The sequence below is a fragment of the Bombina bombina genome, chromosome 11 (assembly GCF_027579735.1).
Source record: "Bombina bombina isolate aBomBom1 chromosome 11, aBomBom1.pri, whole genome shotgun sequence".
NCBI classification, from domain to species: domain Eukaryota; kingdom Metazoa; phylum Chordata; class Amphibia; order Anura; family Bombinatoridae; genus Bombina; species Bombina bombina.
Window position 1 is genome coordinate 52,793,370 of NC_069509.1, and position 21,017 is coordinate 52,814,386.

Below are 21,017 nucleotides of genomic sequence, written 5' to 3' on the forward strand. Positions count from 1 at the left end.
GAGAAAATATTAGGGTACACTGCCCCTTTAAGAGCTGGCTTGCTATCCTAAAAAGTCCTGCATGATCAAGGGCACAGCTATCTAAAAGGTCTGGTGCCCTATGTCTGAACAATCACTATTATCTCATCAAGTGCCCTGAAGCTAAATATGCCAAGTATTCACCAAAAATGTGTTGCCCAAGTTTTTAGCAGTATGTATGGATTTAATCTCACTATCTTTAAAAGTAGAAATTGTGTAAACAGAATTATATTTCCAACGTGGTGCGCATTTCAATTTTATGTTACTTTAAAGTTAAATAAAAAGCTAATTTTCCTTGTTTTGTCTTCATAAAGGTTGCAAAATGTATCCAAGTATTTTAATTTAATTTTATGATTTGGGAAATCCCGTTGCTCAGTGTGCCTAGAGGGATATGGCTGCACCTCACTGATGAGGCCCACAATAGGCCGAAACGTACGTCTGGGGTTTTGCCTTTTCTCTCGTTCAGAGAGGGATTGCCTTGTATTTCGGGGCTGGACTGTACTGTGAAGTCAGGGTCAGACTGATATGCTTCAGGAAAGTTCTTCTCTGTGAAAGGCACATGTTGAGCAAAAAGAGGCTGCTTCTTGGCTGGTAACTAGCCATAGAACAAGCTATTATGCTATTGTTCGTTCCCAGGTTGAGCGCTTCTCTCTTTTTATTTATGCAAATTATGACTCTTAGGGAAGTCTCCCTAAGTGTGATGCGGGAATCCAGAAGTGGACCCGTTGCTCAGTGTGCCTAGAGGGATATGGCTGCACCTCACTGATGAGGCCCACACTAGGCTGAAACGTACATCTGGGTTTTTGCTGTTTCTCTTGTTTAGAGAGGGATTGGTTGGTATTTCGGGGCTGGACTGTACTGTGAAGTCAGGATCAGACTGATATGCTTCAGGAAAGTTCTTCTCTGTGAAAGGCACATGTTGAGCAAAAAGAGGCTGCTTCTTGGGTGGTAACTAGCCATAGAAAAAGCTATTATGCTATTGTTCGTTCCCAGGTTGAGCGCTTCTCTCTTTTTATTTTTGGGAAATTTTCTTGCCAACAAATGAGCCTTAAATTGACATGAAACCCCAAAAAATGTATTTTATGATTCAGAGCAAACTATTTTAAAAATGTTTCCAATTTAAAAATTGTATTATCACATTTGCTTCTTTCCCATGACATTCTGTGCTGAAGAGATACCTAGGTAGGCATCTGGAGCACTGCATGACAGGAAATAGTGCTGCCCTCTAGTGCTCTTGCAAAACTGCTCCCATATATTGCTCCAGAAATTGGCCGGCTCCTAAGCATACGTCCCTGCTTTTCAACAAAAGATACCAAGAGAATGAAGAAAATTTGATAATAGAAGTAAATTAGAAAATTGTTTCAAATCACATGCTCTATCTGAATCATGAAAGAATTTTTTTGAGTTTCATGTCCCTTTAAAGGGATATTATATTATTTTTGAAAAGGATCTGTATACAAAGATTTGAAAAGCTTAGTGGAATTCATATTCCTAGTTTTCTTGGCTCTGATCTAACCAGTCACTAAGTAGAATGTTGCAGGCCAGATACATTTCACCACATTTAAAGGGACATGAAACCCCACATTTTAAATAACTTTCCAATGTACCTCTATTATCAGATTTGCTCTATTTTGTTGGTATTCTTTGTTGAAAATAATACCTAGGTAAGCTCAGAAGCAGCAATGAATTACTGTGAGCTAGCTGCACACACAACCTCTTGTCACTGGCTCACCTTATATGTTCAGCTAGCTCCCAGTAGTGCATTGCTGCTCCTTCAACAATGAATACTAAGAGAACAAAGCACATTTAGTAATAGAAGTACATTGGAAATATATGCTCTGACTCCTGAAAGTATCACATTGTACTTAGCCTAGATCTCCTATAAACACGAGCAGCTCCTCTTGCCCACGTGCACATAGAGGGGATGCCCTTTCTTGAGCCAGCTCAAGCCCAAGACGTGCCAAGCTATGGGGATGGCCATCCATTTCGGAGAGATAGGCTACAGATCATGTTACATAATTACTATTATTAAAACACAAGTTCATAACAAAGTGGGCAGCAGGAGAATATTCATGCACGTGCCCTATGCCCTCATCCCTGAAGTAACATTGCCTCACAGTAGCACTTGTTGAATTCACACCAACTGCATATACGTTATATACCAATTATACATATTTTACTGAAACAGAAAACATAAGTTCTATGTGAAAAATTAAACAAGAAAACTATAACAGTCCCTCGAGAATTTGCACAGACACGTTTATATAATTGTATATGCAATTCTGTGCTTTAAATTAATTTTAATTATAATTTGCTGTGATCAAATATTATTGAGGGCCTTTCTCTTCCTTGGTTTCAATATTGAACTTATTCTGCATTTGTAATGTTGTCATATTTTAATTTTGATAAGCCTGTGGGGATGTAGGAAATGAAATTGTTTGCGTTCTGGATAGTGAGATGGCACCATTTGTGAATTGGCCAGTTGTGGCTGTTCTTGAAACCTCAGACAGGTTCTAATCTTTGCAGGGGTTAACCAGCCTTTCTTCCTTCTGAGGCTGATAAATTGTGTACCATTAGGTGATAACAGCTATTACCTTAAACCTGTATCTTTAGCACTTTGACCCCCAAGTAAATAAATAAATAATTATGCTATCAATATTGTAAAAAATATAAGTTTCTATGTAACAAATGTAGTAAATTATGATCCAAGGAGTGACTGCAGAGCTACCGTTGATGTGATAACATTAATTTACTTCTCAGGCAATCATTTATTTTTGTTCATAGTCTAAAGGGGGTGACCGCTATCCCAGAGTGTGTATGTCATCAATGTGATGGTGACCCAGGTACCGGTGATGGTGCCAAGACAGTAGCACTTAATATTGTAACCCTGATATCCCCAGTCATATTACACTGATAGCACGTGGGTATGGTGTCAGCTCATTCAGCGTGTAATTTTCCTTATTGAACGGTGGTCTTCCCTAGCAAGACTGCAATTCATTCACTACAGAGGATGTTGATAGACTCCCTGAAACATTGATGTGCAACTAATTTCTCTTTTATGTTTGACCAACAGCAAATTAATTAAAATCCACTATGTGTGTAGTTGAGAATGGATGAAAAGAGAAATACTGTGTGAGTTTTGTCAGCTAAAATAATGGAGCTGTGGGGTTGCCCTGTCTTACCTAAAAAAGCATGGGAAGTGCATGAGTAGTCTTGAGGGCCGCATGTGCCCCTTAAGCTGCCAGTTGCCCATCACTGCTCTGATAAAGGAATCTCCCTCTCAAACAATGGACATTACTCATTAGAGATTGGACTCCACTCATTGCAGATGTGCCTCACTCATTAGTAATGCAGTTCATTTACTGACATTGGGGTTTATTTACCAATGTGCGAAATGGACATGATAAGAAGTAGCGTATCATGTCTGCTGCACATCGAAAAATGAACTGCTGGTGCAATGCCACGCCCCGCAGATTCGCTGCCAATCGTCCGCTAGCAGGGGGTGACAATCAACCCAATCGTATTCGATCGGGTTGATTTCTGTCCACCACCTCAGAGCAGATGGATAAGTTATGGTGCAGCGGTCTTTAGACCGCTGCTTCATAACTTCTTCATAACTTCTCTTTACGGCGAGCATTCAGGCTTCCGCCGGAAACAAGGGGCCTCAAGCTCCATACAGAGATTAATAAATATGCCCCATTGTGTCTAGCTCATCTAATTATTTGGCAATATGTTTCATTCATTTTTATGTCCTATTCATTGCAACAGAGTGCTACTCATTATCTGCTTGTCTCACTCACAACTTGACGTTGTCTGCCGTTATTTATTTGTATATCTCACTCAATGACATTGAGTTTTATTCCTTGTCTGTATTTACTTTGGAGTCTTGTGTGTCCATAAATATGTTCTTTTTGCCAGTCTGAAAATCAAAAAGGTAAGCAACCATTTTGTTGTATCTTCTAGTTTTTATTTCCATTAACTAGACATTGCTAGACTTCTTGTAACACACCCATCTGCTATTTCACTTATAGTTAGTGTCAGTTGTCCCTTCCATATTTAGATGGTCTGAGTATTGCTCCTTAGCTACAGACCTCACCTGCTTCCTACAAAGTCCCAACACCACTGCCACTGTCTCAAAAACCGAAACCTCCATCTTAACTTCCTGAGCTATCAGAAATACTCTCTGGTGGACACAAACATTGAACATCTGTAGAATAAACCCTAACTGGTCCCTAAGAGCATGCAAAATGAAAGTGTGTGAAATATAACCTTAAAAGGATATGACCGTGTCTACAAATGTGCTATGTGACAGTGTGAGAATGGAGCAGCTGTGGGCAACTGTGACAGAGAAAAGGAGGGGGAGCTTAAAGGCAAGTTGACCATGCAGGGAAAGAGGAGGGCAGGAGTGAAGCTATGAGGGGCACATGGGGATGTTGCAGTTCTGAGCAGATTGGTGTCCAGTTACCACACAGTTTCCATACTTAGCAAGCTGACATGAATCATTAGCTACGTGTCTCCAAGCCCAGGGGAGCAGCCTAAATTTACCCAAGGGCGAGCAAGGGTATTGCCAAGCCAGCTTGTAAGGGAGGCTGCGGGCTTTCCCCTCCGTCTCTTGTCTTTTGGATGCTATATGAATAGGACATGAACTATGGTATGGGCTAGGGAACTGGACTGGGAGAGTCAATGTACCCAGTCAGATGTTATATCCCTTAGTATGTTGCTACAGGTGTTTCATAAATAAATCATAAATAGTAGTAAATCTCATGCATAAGGGGTTTGGCTCTCACTGTTATCGTCTGTTTCAATTTTTTTTTTTGGTCCTTAGGCTACTTGGATACGCACACTGGTGCACAGAGCAAGCTAATACACATAGAACAGATTGTAGCCGTTAAGACATAGACTGTATTAGATACACTAATACCTAGAGAGCAGACTGACTCAGGTACACACTATTGCACAGTGCAGACTGACTCACATACTTCTCAAATACATGCTGATACAGAGAACAAATTAATTAGGTACACATTACTATACAGAGCAAACTGATTCATATACACACTGATACACAGAACAGACTGACTCAGATACACACTGATATACAGTGCAGACTGACTCAGATACATACTGATGCACAGTGCAGACTGACTCAGATACACACTGACACACAGAGCAGACTGACTCAGATACACACTGATACACAGAGCAGACTGACTCAGATACATACTGATATACAATGCAGACTGACTCAAATACACATTGATACACAGAGCAGACTGACTCAGATACCCACTGATACACAGTGCAGACTAACTCAGATACCCACTGATACACAGAGAAGACTGACTCAGATACACACTGATACACAGAGCAGATTGACTTAGATACACACTGATACACCGAGCAGACTGACTCAAATACATACTGATACACAGAGCAGACTGACTCAGATACACACGGATACACAGAGCAGACTGACTCAGATACACATGGATACACAGAGCAGACTGACTCAGATACACACTGATACACAGAGCAGACTGGCTCAGATACATACTGATATACAGAGCAGACTGACTCAAGCACTCACTGATTCACAGTGCAGACTGACTCAGATACACACTGATACACAGAGCAAGCTGACTCAGATACACACTGATACAGAGAGCAGACTGACTCAGATACACACTGATACACAGTGCAGACTGACTCAGATACACACTGATACACAGAGCAGACTAACTCTGATACACACAGAGCAGACTGACTCAGATACATACTGATACACAGATCAGACTGACTCAGATACACACTGATACACAGAGCAGACTGGCTCAGATACATACTGATATACAGAGCAGACTGACTCAAGCACTCACTGATTCACAGTGCAGACTGACTCAGATACACACTGATACACAGAGCAAACTGATTCAGATACACACTGATACACAGAGCAGACTGACTCAGATATATACTGATACACAGAGCAGACTGACTCAGATACATACTGATACACAGATCCGACTGACTCAGATACACACCGATACACAGATCAGACTGACTCAGATACATACTGATTTACAGAGCAGACTGGCTCAGGTACTCACTGATACACAGTGCAGACTGACTCGGATAAACATTGATACACAGTGCAGACTAACTCAGATATACACTGATACACAGCACAGACTGACTCTGATACACACTGCTACAAAGAACAAACTGACTCAGATACACACTGATACACAGTGCAGACTGACTCAGATATATACTGATACACAGATTAGACTGACTCAGATACACACTGATACACAGATCAGACTGACTCAGATACACACTGATACACAGATCAGACTGACTGAGATACACACTGATACACAGAGAAGACTGACTCAAATACACACTGATACACAGATCAGACTGACTCAGATCAGACTGACTCAGATACACACTGATACACAGATCAGACTGACTCAGGTACACACTGATACACAGAGCAGACTGACTCAGATACACACTGATACACAGATCAGACTGACTCAGATACACACTGTTAAACAGTGCAGACTGACTCAGATACACACTGATACACAGTGCAGACTGACTCAGATACATGCTGATACACAGATCAGACTGACTCAGATACACACTGATACACAGATCAGACTGACTCAGATACACACTGATACACAGTGCAGACTGACTCAGATACACACTGATACACAGATCAGACTGACTAAGATACACACTGTTAAACAGTGCAGACTGACTCAGATACACACTGATACACAGTGCAGACTGACTCAGATACATACTGATACACAGATCAGACTGACTCAGATACACACTGATACACAGATCAGACTGACTCAGATACACACTGCTGATACACAGTGCAGACTGTCTCAGATACACACTGATAAACAGATCAGACTGACTCAGATACACACTGATACACAGTGCAGACTGACTCAGATACACACTGATACACAGTGCAGACTGTCTCAGATACACACTGATAAATAGATCAGACTGACTCAGATACACACTGATACACAGTGCAGAATGACTCAGATACACACTGATATACAGTGCAGACTGACTCAGATACATACTGATGCACAGTGCAGACTGACTCAGATACACACTGACACACAGTGCAGACTGACTCAGATACACACTGATATACAGTGCAGACTGACTCATATGTACACTGTAGAATCTGCAAACAAATAAATCTAATCACTGCAGTAAACGAAATACTGCAGACAATTCCAATATTTCTCAACACCATGTTATTATGGACTTAACAGCTTTCATATTATTTTCTTTAAATTACATCATGCAGTCTGTGCTATGAAGTTGTAGACCATGCACCATCAAATTGTGTTAGATCATAATCATATATGTATGGTACCCACAAAGGGCTAGATTATGAGTGGAGCGCTATTTATCGCTCCGGCTCACGTGTTAACTTCGCTAGAAGTAAGCTTTTTGTGCACGTATTCCCCCATAGACTTCAATTGAGCTTGAAAAGTCGGGAAAAAAAACTAACACCAAATAAGTTGTGCAAATCCGATAGCATTTTCTCAAGTGTGCTAACCCAACATGAAATATTAATATATCACATTCCAATCTTCTTCACATGTATAAGGGTATATATAAATATAGATGATTATATATAGGTATAGATATATACAGATATATATATATATATATATATATATATATATATATATATATATATATATATATATATATATATATATATATATATATATATATATATATATATATAGGAATATCTATTTATAAATACTTAGAACATATTCCCATATGTGAAGAACATTGGAATGTGAAATATTTACAGTACATACATAGTAAAACTCTTTATCAAATATAAATATTGCATACATTTTATTTTTCATATTTTCAACTACTTGACTGCAAATGGCTCGAATGCACTTATATATATATTTGTATATATATGTATATACTGTATATATATATATATATATATATATATACACACACACACAGAGAAAAGCGCTCACAGGAGCGAACAACCAGCTCAATACCATTGATAGCCTGTTCTATGGCGATTTACCACCTGGGTGCAGCTTCTTTTTAGCCCAGTAATGCTTTTCACAGAGTGGAACTTTCCTGTAGTATATCTGTCTGATCCCGCCTATTATGGTCAGTCCAGCGCCGAAATACCAGGCAATTCTTCTCTGAACAAAGAACACAGCAACCCCAGACGATCGTTTCGGCCTTCATTGGGCCTTGTCAGTAAGGTGTAGCCATATCCCTCTAAGCACACTGAGCAAGGAGTCCACATCTGGTTGCCCCTTTTTCCCTTAGGCAGACTAAATACATACAGAGAGAAGTGCACTCACAGTAACGAACAACTGGCTCAATAACATTCAGCTAGATTACGAGTTGTGCGTTATGAGTGAAAAAGCATCGTTATGGATCTTTTTCACTACCACTGCTATTACAAGTCTTGTAAGTATAGGTGTACCGCACACTTTTTTGGCCGCCATGCAACGTCAGTACCGCACTTTTAAAAAAGTCCTTTTTCAATGGGACTTCTAGCGCCGGTATTACGAGTTTTGCCTGGGAGGCCAAAAAGTGAGCGGTACACCCTATACCGAAAAGATTCATAAACTAACACCCATACTAACACACCAACTAACTATTAACCCCTAAACCTAGGCCCTCCCGCATCGCAAACATTAAAATAAAATTATTAACCCCTAATCTGCCGCTCTGGACATCGCCACCACTTAAAAAATTTATTAACCCCTATTCTGCTGCTCCCCGACATCGTCACCACTAGAATAAAATTATTAACCCCTAAACCGCCACCCTCCAGCATAATAAACACTATTTAAATATAATTAACCCCTAATCTGCCGTCCGCCCACTCCGCCGCTATAATAAACCTATTAACCCCTAAACCTAACCCTAACCCTAACACCCCTTAACTTAAATATAATTTAAAAAAATCTAAATAAAACCTACTATTAATAACTAAATAATTCCTATTTAAAACTAAATACTTAACTATAAAATAAACCCTAAGCTAGCTACAATATAACTAATAGTTACATTGTAGCTATCTTAGATTTTATTTTTATTTTACAGCTAGGTTTGTATTTATTTTAACTAGGAAAACTAGTCATTAAATAGTTATTAACTATTTACTAGCTACCTAGTTAAAATAAATACAAATTTACCTGTAAAATAAAACCTAACCTGTGTTACACTAAAACCTAACATTACAATACAATTAAATAAATTAAATTAAAAAAATACATTTATCTAAATTACAAAAAATAATAAACACTAAATTACACAAAATAAAAAAAGAAATTATCAAAAATAAAAACGAATTACTCCTAATCTAATAGCCCTATCAAAATAAAAAAGCCCCTCCAAAATAAAGAAAACCCTAGCCTACACTAAACTGCCAATAGCCATTAAAAGGGCCTTTTGCGAGGCATTGCCCCAAAGAAATCAGCTCTTTTACCTGTAAACAAAAATACAAACAACCCCCCAACAGTAAAACCCACCACCCACACAACCAACCCCCCAAATAATATCCTATCTAAATAAACCTAAGCTCCACATTGCCCTGAAAAGGATATTTGGATGGTCATTGCCATTAAAAGGATATTTAGCTCTTTTACATTGCCCAAAACCCTAAGCTAAAAATAAAACCCACTCAATAAACCCTTTAAAAAAACTAACACTAACCCCCGAAGATCCACTTACAGTTTTTGAAGACCGGACATCTATCCTCATCCAGCCTGCGAAGTCTTCATCCAAGCAGGAAGAAGTCCTCAACGAAGCTGGGAGAAGTCTTCATCCAAGCGGCAAGAAGTCATCATCCAGGCGGGCAGAAGTCTTCATCCAGACGGCATCTAGATAGAATTCTATCAGCCAATCGGAATTCAAGGGACGTCATCTTGGATGACGTCCCCTAAAGGGAACCTTCAGTGTACGGTTGGGACCATATGAAGAGGATGCTCTGTGCCCTATGTCTTGAAGATGGAGCCGCTCCACGTCGGAAGGATGAAGATAAAAGATGCCGTCTGGATGAAGACTTCTGCCCGTCTGGATGATGACTTCTTGCCGCTTCGATGAAGACTTCTCCCGGCTTTGTTGAGGACTTTCGGCTGCTTGGATGAAGACTTCACCGACTGGATGAGGATGGATGTCCGGTGTTTAAAAACTGCAAGTGGATCTTCGGGGGATAGTGATAGGTTTCTTTAAGGGTTTATTGGGTGGGTTTTATTTTTAGCTTAGGGATTTGGGCAATGTAAAATATCTAAATGCCCATCCAAATGCCCTTTTCAGGGTAATGGGGAGCTTAGGTTTATTTAGATAGGATTTTATTTGGGGGGTTGGTTGTGTGGGTGGTGGGTTTTACTGTTAGGGGGTTGTTTGTATTTTTTTTTTTTACAGGTAAAAGAGCTGACTTCTTTGGGGCAATGCCCCAAAAAAGGCCCTTTTTAGGGCTATTGGCAGTTTAGTGTAGGCTAGGTTTTTTTTTATTTTGGGGGGGCTTTTTTATTTTCATAGTGCTATTAGATTCGGAGTAATTCATTTTTATTTTTGATAATTTCTTTTTTTATTTTGTGTAATTTAGTGTTTATTATTTTTTGTAATTTAGATAAATGTATTTTTTAACCCTTTGAGTGCTAAGCACTTTCCCACCTGGGTGCTAAGGTTTTTTAAAGGTTTTTTTTATTTTACATTTTACTTTTTTTTAATTTCAGATCCCCAAGACTTAAACTGTTGGAAAGGTTAGGCGATTACCTTTCCAACGGTGGGTCTTGGGGGTCTGTAGCTGCTTAGATGCCTGAGAAACAGGCTTCTAAGCAGCATGCCCCCTGCTCCTATATTTAACATTGTTAATGTTAAATAAAGTTGTGAGGTGACGCCATCACGTCATTGCCCGTGACATCAACGCGCATAACGTGAACCTCGGCGATGCCTGTCACTCTGCAGGCCCGATTGCCAGGGCAGGAGCGGGTGGGAGCCCCCAGATCTCCCTCAAGGTGGGAGAGTGATAGTGACGGCTCTGAGCCGTCATTAGCACCAGAGATGGAAACTCTGTGACGGCTCAGAGCCATCATTAGCACTCAAGGGGTTAATTTTATTGTAATGTTAGGTGTTAGTATAACTCAGGTTAGGTTTTATTTTACAGGTAAATTTGTTTTATTTTAACTAGGTAGCTATTAAATAGTTATTAACTATTTAATAGCTATTGTACCTAGTTAAAATAAATACAAACTTAGCTGTGAAATAAAAATAAAACCTAAGATAGCTACAATGTAACTATTTGTTATATTGTAGCTAGCTTAGGGGTTATTTTATAGGTGGGCAAATATAATCTTACAGCTGTAGTTACCACTCCTTTAAAAATATGATTATTTCACTTATTACAACATTAATTATTAGTCATGGGACTAAGCAGGTCCTTCACCTTTCATGATTTTTCAGTTAAATCTCAAATTGTAATTTTGTTAAAGGGACAGTATACAGCATACACCAATGTTCATATAAACTGCATGTAATACTTTTAAAAAACGTACTTAGAAGCTCCAAGTTTAGGGTCTGGGAAAACAGGAACAGTAGATACTCCTCCCTTCCTTGCATATGAAAAGACACATTATACAAACAGGAGCCTCAGGAGTCTGTAGACATCAGTATACATCTAATACTTTGGGGCTTGGTTAGGAGTCTTAAAATTAGCACAATTTTATTAAAAAATAAGCAAAACTATACATTGTTACAAAAAAACTCCCAGATGGGCTATATAAATGGATTATCTACAAAACATTTACGCAAAGAACAATCTAGTGTACAATGTCCTTTAAGGATGAGACAAGACAGTTAGGTAACTAGGGAAAACAGATTTGCATTTTAAAAACGTTTCACAAGGACTGTGACATATATAGCCAAGCGATGCTGTACAAACTTTATAAATAAAAATATGGCCAGTTAATTTTAGTTGTTTGTTTACAAACATTTCATGCAATGACTATCAATATAATGATATCATATTCGATTCATTCTATTTTTGTTTTAACAATTACATTTTATTCATATTTTTCATTGTGAAAACGAGATGAAGTAAGATTTTATGTGATTTTTAAGTGCATTTATTCTTTTTCATAATATACATGAAATAATATATTGTGATATAAAATGATGAAATGGTACTGCCTATTGGATATCTTCATATAGTTAGCAAAATAAGTTCCCTATGATTTGGTGGGAGGCATATTCTATTCAATACTGAGATGCACGTAAAAACATTTCATTGTTTAAAAGAAGCATTTTTACAATACACACGTATGGCAAAAATGCTTTTTGAAAGCTATTTCGTTGATAGCTTTTACTGTGCACAGATATCTAAATATGCTCTGTGCATTTAGCTTTTTAAACAAAGATGGTGGTGCCTTGTATTATGTAAATTGATTTATCACTGGCACAAAAGAAGGCTCCATTGGCTCTCTGAGTAGACATGCTTGTTTAAAATGCTGGTGCACAGAGAATATCTACATATGTTAACACAAAAACACAATAACCAAAAAACTGGTGCTCCCTCAATTACAAAGCAATAAGATAAAATGTATAAAATGGAACGTATAAAAGAAAAGAAAATGAATAACTATATCCAGTCATAGATACTGTAGTCATCACAATTGTCCCTTTAAATGCCAAATAAATCCCAGCTAAAAATATTGAATTGCCAGCAGCTCTCTGTCCACTCGTTCGTTCCCACATCTAGCGGCCGATTCATCAAGCTCCGTATGGGCCGCTGCTCCATAACCTGTCCGTCTGCTCTGAGGCTGGGGACAGAAATCGGCTAGCAGCTGATTGGCCCCGAATCTGCAGGGGGCGGTATTGCAACAGCAGTTCACAAGAACTGCTGGTACAATAATAAATGCAGACAGCGTATGCTGTTGGCATTTATCGATGTGCAGCGGACATGATACGCTACAACGTATCATGTCCACTCGCACATTAATAAATATACCCCCTAGTGTACACAGAAACGCTAAATTCTACAATAGAACAGAGCGCAACTCTGATTCAAATCTATTTATTTGTAAAATAACAAGTGCAATATAAATCACACTTACTTGGTTTAAACTCTTACCCAAGGTAATCCTGAAAATCTGACCTGTTAGGAGGGCCTGAGGACAGATTTGAAAACTCCTGGTTTAAACAAATAAAACTTTATGCTCATATGAAGTCCCAAAGAGTCCTCCACATGGCCCCTCAAATCATTGACGTTCAACCGTCTCTCCAACAGATGAAGCTGTGCTCAGTGTGCTGTGATCTAGCATTCCAGACTTCCTTGTCAGTGTTTGCCTTGGGGTATGGTGCCTCTTGAGGGTACAGATCTCCTTTGTACCTTAAACAGGCACCGAACCCCAAGGAAAATGCTGGATCACAGCAAAGCTTCACCTGTTGGAGAGACGCCTGAATGTGGGGAGGAATCTTCCAAACATCAATGATGGGGCCATTTGGAGTACTCTTTGGAACTTCATATGAGAATAAGACTTTTATTTGTTTTAACCAAGTAAGTATATTTTACGTTGGACTTGTAGTTTTTTACGCTGTGCTCTGTTCTATCGTAGAATTGGAAATATCTAGATATGTGCTACATGCCTGTGAAATAGTGATAGGTTTCGCTAGAAAACTGGTATAGACTGATGTCCATTTCAAGTTGGACTAAAAGGTCCATTTAATATGGGGGTCCAAAACAGTGAACTTATTATACAGGTAGGTATAAATGACTGTTACAGAAAAAGCACCACATTGTCTGCCTCCGAAATGTTTTTTTTCCTGTAGCCTATTACTGATTTATATGCAACCTTGACACACAACTGGTATTAAATATAAGTGGCTACCAGGAGAAGTACCAAGTAGCCAGCTAGGTAAATGTAATAACACTGGAAGCTCATATAACATGAAACCAAAAAAAAAAAAGTCTTATGATTTAGATAGAGCGTACAATTATAAACAACTTTCTAAATTACATTGCTTATCTAAATTGTTTTGTTTGCTTGGTATCCTTTGTTGAAAAGCATACCTGCGTAGGCTTAAGAACATCAATGCACTACTGAGAGTTAGCTTCTGATTGGTAGCTGCAAATGTATGCCTTTTGTCATTGGCTCACCTGAAGTTTCCAGCTAGCTCCCAATAGTGCATTCCTGCTTTTTTAACAAAGGATACCAAGAAAATGAAGTACATTTGATAATAGAAGTAAACTGGAAAGTTATTTAAAATCGTATTTTCTATCTGAATCATGAAAGAAAAAAATTGGGTTTCATGTCCCTTTAAGTAAGGCTCAGGAGCATGCACGTGTCTTGAGCTCTTTGTGTATATTATTGTTACAAACTGCTCTAGACATGTGCACACTCCTGAGCCTACTTCAGTATGCCTTTGTGGGCAGTAGCACAATTTCAAAAAGGGAGACCAAGAGAATGAGTTAAATTTGATAAAAGTATATTGTACACTGCTTGAATTATGAAAGTTGTATTTTTATTCCCATGCTGAACATCTGATACCGAGTTTGGCAACAGTGCTTTAAGATGTCACATGGTGAGAGTGTTGTGACGTCACCTACAGGGAATAAGCTCTTACACTCTATCTGCAGTATCCAATAGGCAAGAAACATCACAGAACAAGCGCAACACCGATAGTTGTCACTTTATTGGCTAATTCTGACCTTAGCTATACGGCAGTGACCCTAAGTGAGGTCATTTAAAGCTAATACAACTTAACTGACCCCAAATCAAAAGAAGTAGAAAATAATCTTTTTTTATTTGTTAGATCAATATAATTTCTTTATTCGTTTTTTCTCTTTTTTTATTCATGTGCTGAATAAAGCTGCCTTTTGTTTCATGTTTTTTTGAGTTTTGTCCACCGGTACAGCTGTTGGAGTTGTGAATAACAGCCAAGGAATGTGAATACTCCAGTATTAGTGATGCACATACTTTCATTGTTAGTATTATTTTCTAATTTACTCCTATTATCAATTTTTCTTCGTTCTCTTGCTATCTTTATTTAAAAAGCAGGAATGTAAATCTTAGCAGCCAGCCCATTTTAGGTTCAGCACCATGGATAGCGCAGGCTTATTGGTGGCTGACATTTACCCACCAATAAGCAAGCATAACCCAGGTTCTTAACAAAAAATGGGCCGGCTTCTATGCATCACATTCCTGCTTTTTAAATAAAGATAGCAAGAGAACAAAGAAAATTTGATAATAGGAGTAAATTAGAAAATTGCTTAAAATGTAATGCTCTATCTGAATTATGAAAGAAAAAAATTGGGTTCAGTGTCCCTTTAAGTATGTAGAGTTATGATTAGTGCTTTGCTTTTTCACTACCAGAATATTCAACTTAACCAAGTTCCCCCCAGTGGGGCACCTGGTGCCCTCTCGTGCCATCTGTCACTCTGCGCCCTGGGACACATTATGTATCTGTCCCTGTCAGCTGCTGTCTCTGTATACTACAAAGGGAAGTTACAGGGAGAGTGGGGTCATTTACAAGGCAGCAATAGATGAAGTTTGGTGAACAACATTACTAAAACCTCTAAACATATATATAGTCAGAGAAACATATATATATAGTCAGAGAAACATATATATAGTCAGAGAAACATATATATAGTCAGAGAAACATATATATAGTCAGAGAAACATATATATAGTCAGAGAAACATATATATAGTCAGAGAGACATATATATAGTCAGAGAAACATATATATATAGTCAGAGAAACATATATATATAGTCAGAGAAACATATATATATAGTCAGAGAAACATATATATATAGTCAGAGAAACATATATATAGTCAGAGAAACATAAATATAGTCAGAGAAACATATATATAGTCAGAGAAACATATATATAGTCAGAGAAACATATATATATAGTCAGAGAGACATATATATAGTCAGAGAGACATATATATAGTCAGAGAAACATATATATAGTCAGAGAAACATATATATAGTCAGAGAAACATATATATATAGTCAGAGAAACATATATATATAGTCAGAGAGACATATATATAGTCAGAGAGACATATATATAGTCAGAGAAACATATATATAGTCAGAGAAACATATATATAGTCAGAGAAACATATATATATAGTCAGAGAAACATATATATATAGTCAGAGAAACATATATATAGTCAGAGAAACATATATATATAGTCAGAGAAACTTATATATAGTCAGAGAAACATATATATAGTCAGAGAAACATATATATATAGCCAGAGAAACATATATATAGTCAGAGAAACATATATATAGTCAGAGAAACATATATATATAGTCAGAGAAACATATATATATAGTCAGAGAAACATATATATAGTCAGAGAAACATATATATATAGTCAGAGAAACTTATATATAGTCAGAGAAACATATATATAGTCAGAGAAACATATATATAGCCAGAGAAACATATATATAGTCAGAGAAACATATATATAGTCAGAGAAACATATATATATAGTCAGAGAGACATATATATAGTCAGAGAGACATATATATAGTCAGAGAAACATATATATAGTCAGAGAAACATATATATATAGTCAGAGAGACATATATATAGTCAGAGAAACATATATATAGTCAGAGAGACATATATATAGTCAGAGAAACATATATATATAGTCAGAGAGACATATATATAGTCAGAGAAACATATATATAGTCAGAGAAACATATATATATAGTCAGAGAAACATATATATAGTCAGAGAGAAGCACAGATGGTTATATTGTCAGAGCAGCAAACAATCCTAGAATTGTCATGTCAATCATTTTATTTTATTTAACTGCCGGACTGAAATTGTATTAGAATTCCTATATACAGCTGAGGGTTGTGTATATGTTCAGCTTTATAATTATCTCTGTATACTGTATCCCACAGCTGGTGACATCAGATATGCCACCCCCTCTCCCCCATAGAAAATGATGCAATTTGTTTCAATGTTGCCAACTATAATTTCATAGAAAGCAAAACTGCAACAACTGTAAATCCATACAGATATCGTTAAAGGGATATAAAACCCAAAAAAATATTTTGTGATTCAGACAGAACATACGATTTAAAAAAAAAATCCAATTTACTTCTATTATCAAATTTGATTTGTTGCCATGGTATTCTGTGTTGAAGAGATACCTAGGTAGGCACCTGGATCACTACATGACAGGAAATAATGCTGCCCTCTAGTGCTCTTTCAAATGGAAAGCAAAACTGCTGCCATATAGTGCTTAAGAAATGGGCCGACTCCTAAGCATACATTTCTGCTTTTCAACAAAAAATACCAAGAGAACAAAGTAAAATTGACAATGGAAACAAATGAGAAAGTTGTTTAAAAACACACGCTCTATCTGAATCATGAAAGAAAAATGTTGGGTTTTATATCCCTTTAATATTTCTTCACCACCTGCATTTTCCTACAATAATAATTAAATCAGCATTTTAACTATGCTCTATATTGCTTTATAAATGGTTTAATAACTTCTCAGAATTGTCTTCTGGCAGAAATGATCGAATTAAAAAATAAGAAAAGAAAGAAAAATAGATATATGTAGGAATAGTCTAAAAAATACAGATGGTAAAAAACATTTTTATCTCTAAGTATGTTTGTTAAAAAAAAATGTTTTCCTTTTTTTATTCCTGTATTATTTCTTAATAGTTTACCTATTTATTTTTATTTTTTTATAAAGAGGGGGTGATAATTATATAAATGGAGTGCAATAAAATCCATTTTGGTTTTGATGTTCAAAATGTCAAAGTTTAAAAAAAAAAAAACGATAAATGAAAACTTTTGCCGATATTCATTCATATCTATATTGAACAAAATGAATGAATGAATAATATATCTGTTAATTTAATTTACCTGTCTATTATAGAGAAAATAAATACATTAGCAAAACAAAGTAATATTGGTACATTTGGTTCATTAATGAAATCAACAAATGACAAAGTTTTTCAAATGTGTTATTCCTTTTCCAAACGAATACTTAAAGTTATGGTAAACTCTTCTTTTTTTAATATCAGATCTGTAATGTTAGTGATATCTTAGATGGAGTTTAATTAATCAGTTGTAATGAAGTTGCACTATAACTTACTTTTAATATAGATATGAAATCCAAATACCCCGTGCTCCACCACCCACTTCAACAGTACATTTTTCTGTGAGCTAACAGTTTAAAGTGTTGTCCAATCAGAGATCTCCCCATGCGGCACTTTTGTTGTAGCTAGAGTGCTGATTGGACAACAATTCAAACCGTTAGCTCACAGAAAAATTACTTTTGAAGTGGAAGGCGGAGCGCAGGGTATTAGCATTTTATATCTATGTTAAAAAGTAAGTTATAGCGCATCTTCATTACAACTGATGAATTAAAGTCCATCTAAAATATCACTAACATTCTGGATCTGTTTTTGTAAAGGGGAGAATTTTCCATCACTTTTATTTAATGACCCTATAAATCAGATCAACTAGCTTGGGAAAATATTTCACAAGGTGCATTCATTTGCCTAGCTGGTATTGTCACATATGTCTACTGTATTATACAAACTGGTTTGTCCCTCTTTTTCATTTACACTTTAGTGTTTGTGGAAAATTATTTGCATTTAATATTTTTTTCAGTATTTGAGATTGTACAATAACATTTGAAATCTTTGACTCAGTAAATAAACCTTTGTTTAACACATCTTTGTTTAACACACTTAATTTTGAAGTAAAAAATAAAACAAGTTACATTTGTTGTGTATTTCATAAATAATTAATGTTGCCTTTTCAAATTATTTGACTTTAGAAAATGTAGTAATTCTGTATGTAGTATTGGATACAATTCACACAAAAAAACATAATAAATAAAATAATAAAATCTCAATAAAAGTTTAGTACTTTTACTGCAACAGAATCATATCAGATAAGACAAATGTAATCTTACTGCAGATTTCTAATCACAGAGAAATAGATTTGTACAATTTTATTTACTTTATTAATCCATAGTGTGATCGGGAGAACAGACCTCAAATAGTGTGACAGAACAGAACAGCTTTAATTGATACAAATAGGGTAGAACAACTTTACATACTATTATATAATATGCGTCTTTTAATGACACTAACACTTTCTTACAATTTATATTTTATATTTTATATTAAAATAAAGAATTTGCTTTCTAATTTGACACATGAAACCACAAATATTTTAGATTGTAAAACTCTCACTTTCATGGGCCTCAGTATCCGCCACACCCTTATTGCTGTGACAAATAAAGGACCAAATAGGGAGACTACAGTGACCTATTTGATATTGAACTGTATGCCTGAAAGACCTTTAACACCCTCTGTGCAAAAGCTGACCAGCTGCCTGTCGCCTTTTCGAAGTTGAGAGAAAAGTACAGGGATAATGTTGCTTAACTCATTGTCTGCCAAAAAGGGTTAATGTTACACAAATACATTTCTTCATTTCTGTAATACTGTACAGATTTTTATTTTATTCCAGCAAGTATTACTGAAAACTTTACTATTAAGTTACAACAATATGTTTTATCTAAATGTATCTTTTAAACAAAAAATACAACTTTGTTCCCCCCCTTAATTTAAATGTCACTGTATGAGAGAGAAAGAGAGAGAGAGAGGGGGGGGGGGAGATGATTGAAATAGATATAACTGCTCTGTGCGGCAAAGGATTAAAAAGATTTACATTTGGAGTAAATATCATATGTATGTAGTATTGCACCCCATAGATTGGAACTTGAACAAAGTTTGGGTCATGTGCTATTAAAATGCTGCATTTTGGAGAGCTCTGAAACTTTTTCGTTGCTACTGATGCTGAGGTCTGTGCTGCAGAATTAGCTATAGTGCCCCCTGTAACTTTCCCTGCACTATGTTCCCAATCTGCATTGCACAACGGTCACAGGGAGACATGACGAATCTTCAATATAGATAAAAGATAAATGGATTTCCTACCTGCACCCCCAAAAAGGAAAAGTGCCGTAAGGCAGCAGAAGAATAAGCCTGGTCCTCTCATGGTGTCAGCCAAGAAATATGGGACTGTTTTCTGCTCTATATATACAGCAGCTGGGAGCTGGGCACACACACTGTCACACACGTCACAGCCTGTCACACAGGTGGTCACAACTCAGATAGACATTAACATTTGTGACCCTAAGCAGGAATTTAGGGCACCTTCTGTCCTACTGACCCAGCAGTAACACAAACCCTAAGTACTATTAATTGTTATTTTTGTTTATATCCTAAAAAAAAACTAACATTCCATATTAACAGAGAGAGGAAACACTGTCTTATAATGGCCCAATGAAAAGTACTGTAATATTCCTTTATTTTGTCATGTGGGTCACCAAGCTAATACTCTAGTCTAGTCTACATACTATAGTGGTAAAATACATCACTGTACTTCTATTACTGTAAACCCAAAACACAACATTGTGCTCAAATCCAATCAATGCAAAGCTTTAGTGATTCAGCTGGATAGAATAACGTAATAAATAGTAAATCTTCTGACATCTGTCATTCTTAGACCTGTGTAATATATGTCTATACAGTGTGTGTGTGTTTATATATAAATATATATATGATTCCCTAGTTAGGGGTTAAAAGTTACTAGCCCAGAGGAAGAAAGTTAATAGTCTGCTCAAGGTTTCAGTGTTAAAAATAGGAAAAAGTCTTCTTTTTTTTAACTCCACTGCAATTTGTCACTCATCCAGGTATAAGGGACTAAAGGAAATTACAAGCTCTGTATAGGTGGCAGAATTATGTAGTGCTCCAGACACCTAGACATCTCTTCAACACAGAATATCATGGGAACAAAGCAAATTTGATCATAAAAGTAAATTGGAAACTTTGTTAAAATGATATGTTCTGTCTGACTCACAAAATACATTTTTTAGGTT

The 21,017-nt window shown here is 36.6% G+C and overlaps 1 protein-coding gene across 4 annotated transcripts in view; it reads right to left on the reverse strand.

Moving 5' to 3' along the window:
- Positions 1 to 20,173, reverse strand: part of SRL (sarcalumenin) — a 52,123-nt gene extending 31,950 nt beyond the window's left edge. For all 4 annotated transcript variants that reach the window (XM_053694459.1, XM_053694458.1, XM_053694457.1 and 1 more), the window contains exon 1: positions 20,074 to 20,173. In XM_053694459.1, coding sequence (XP_053550434.1) covers positions 20,074 to 20,134 — 61 coding nt within the window. In that variant the 5' untranslated portion in view covers positions 20,135 to 20,173. The remainder of the gene's footprint in view (positions 1 to 20,073) is intronic.
- Positions 20,174 to 21,017: the final 844 nt, after the last annotated feature.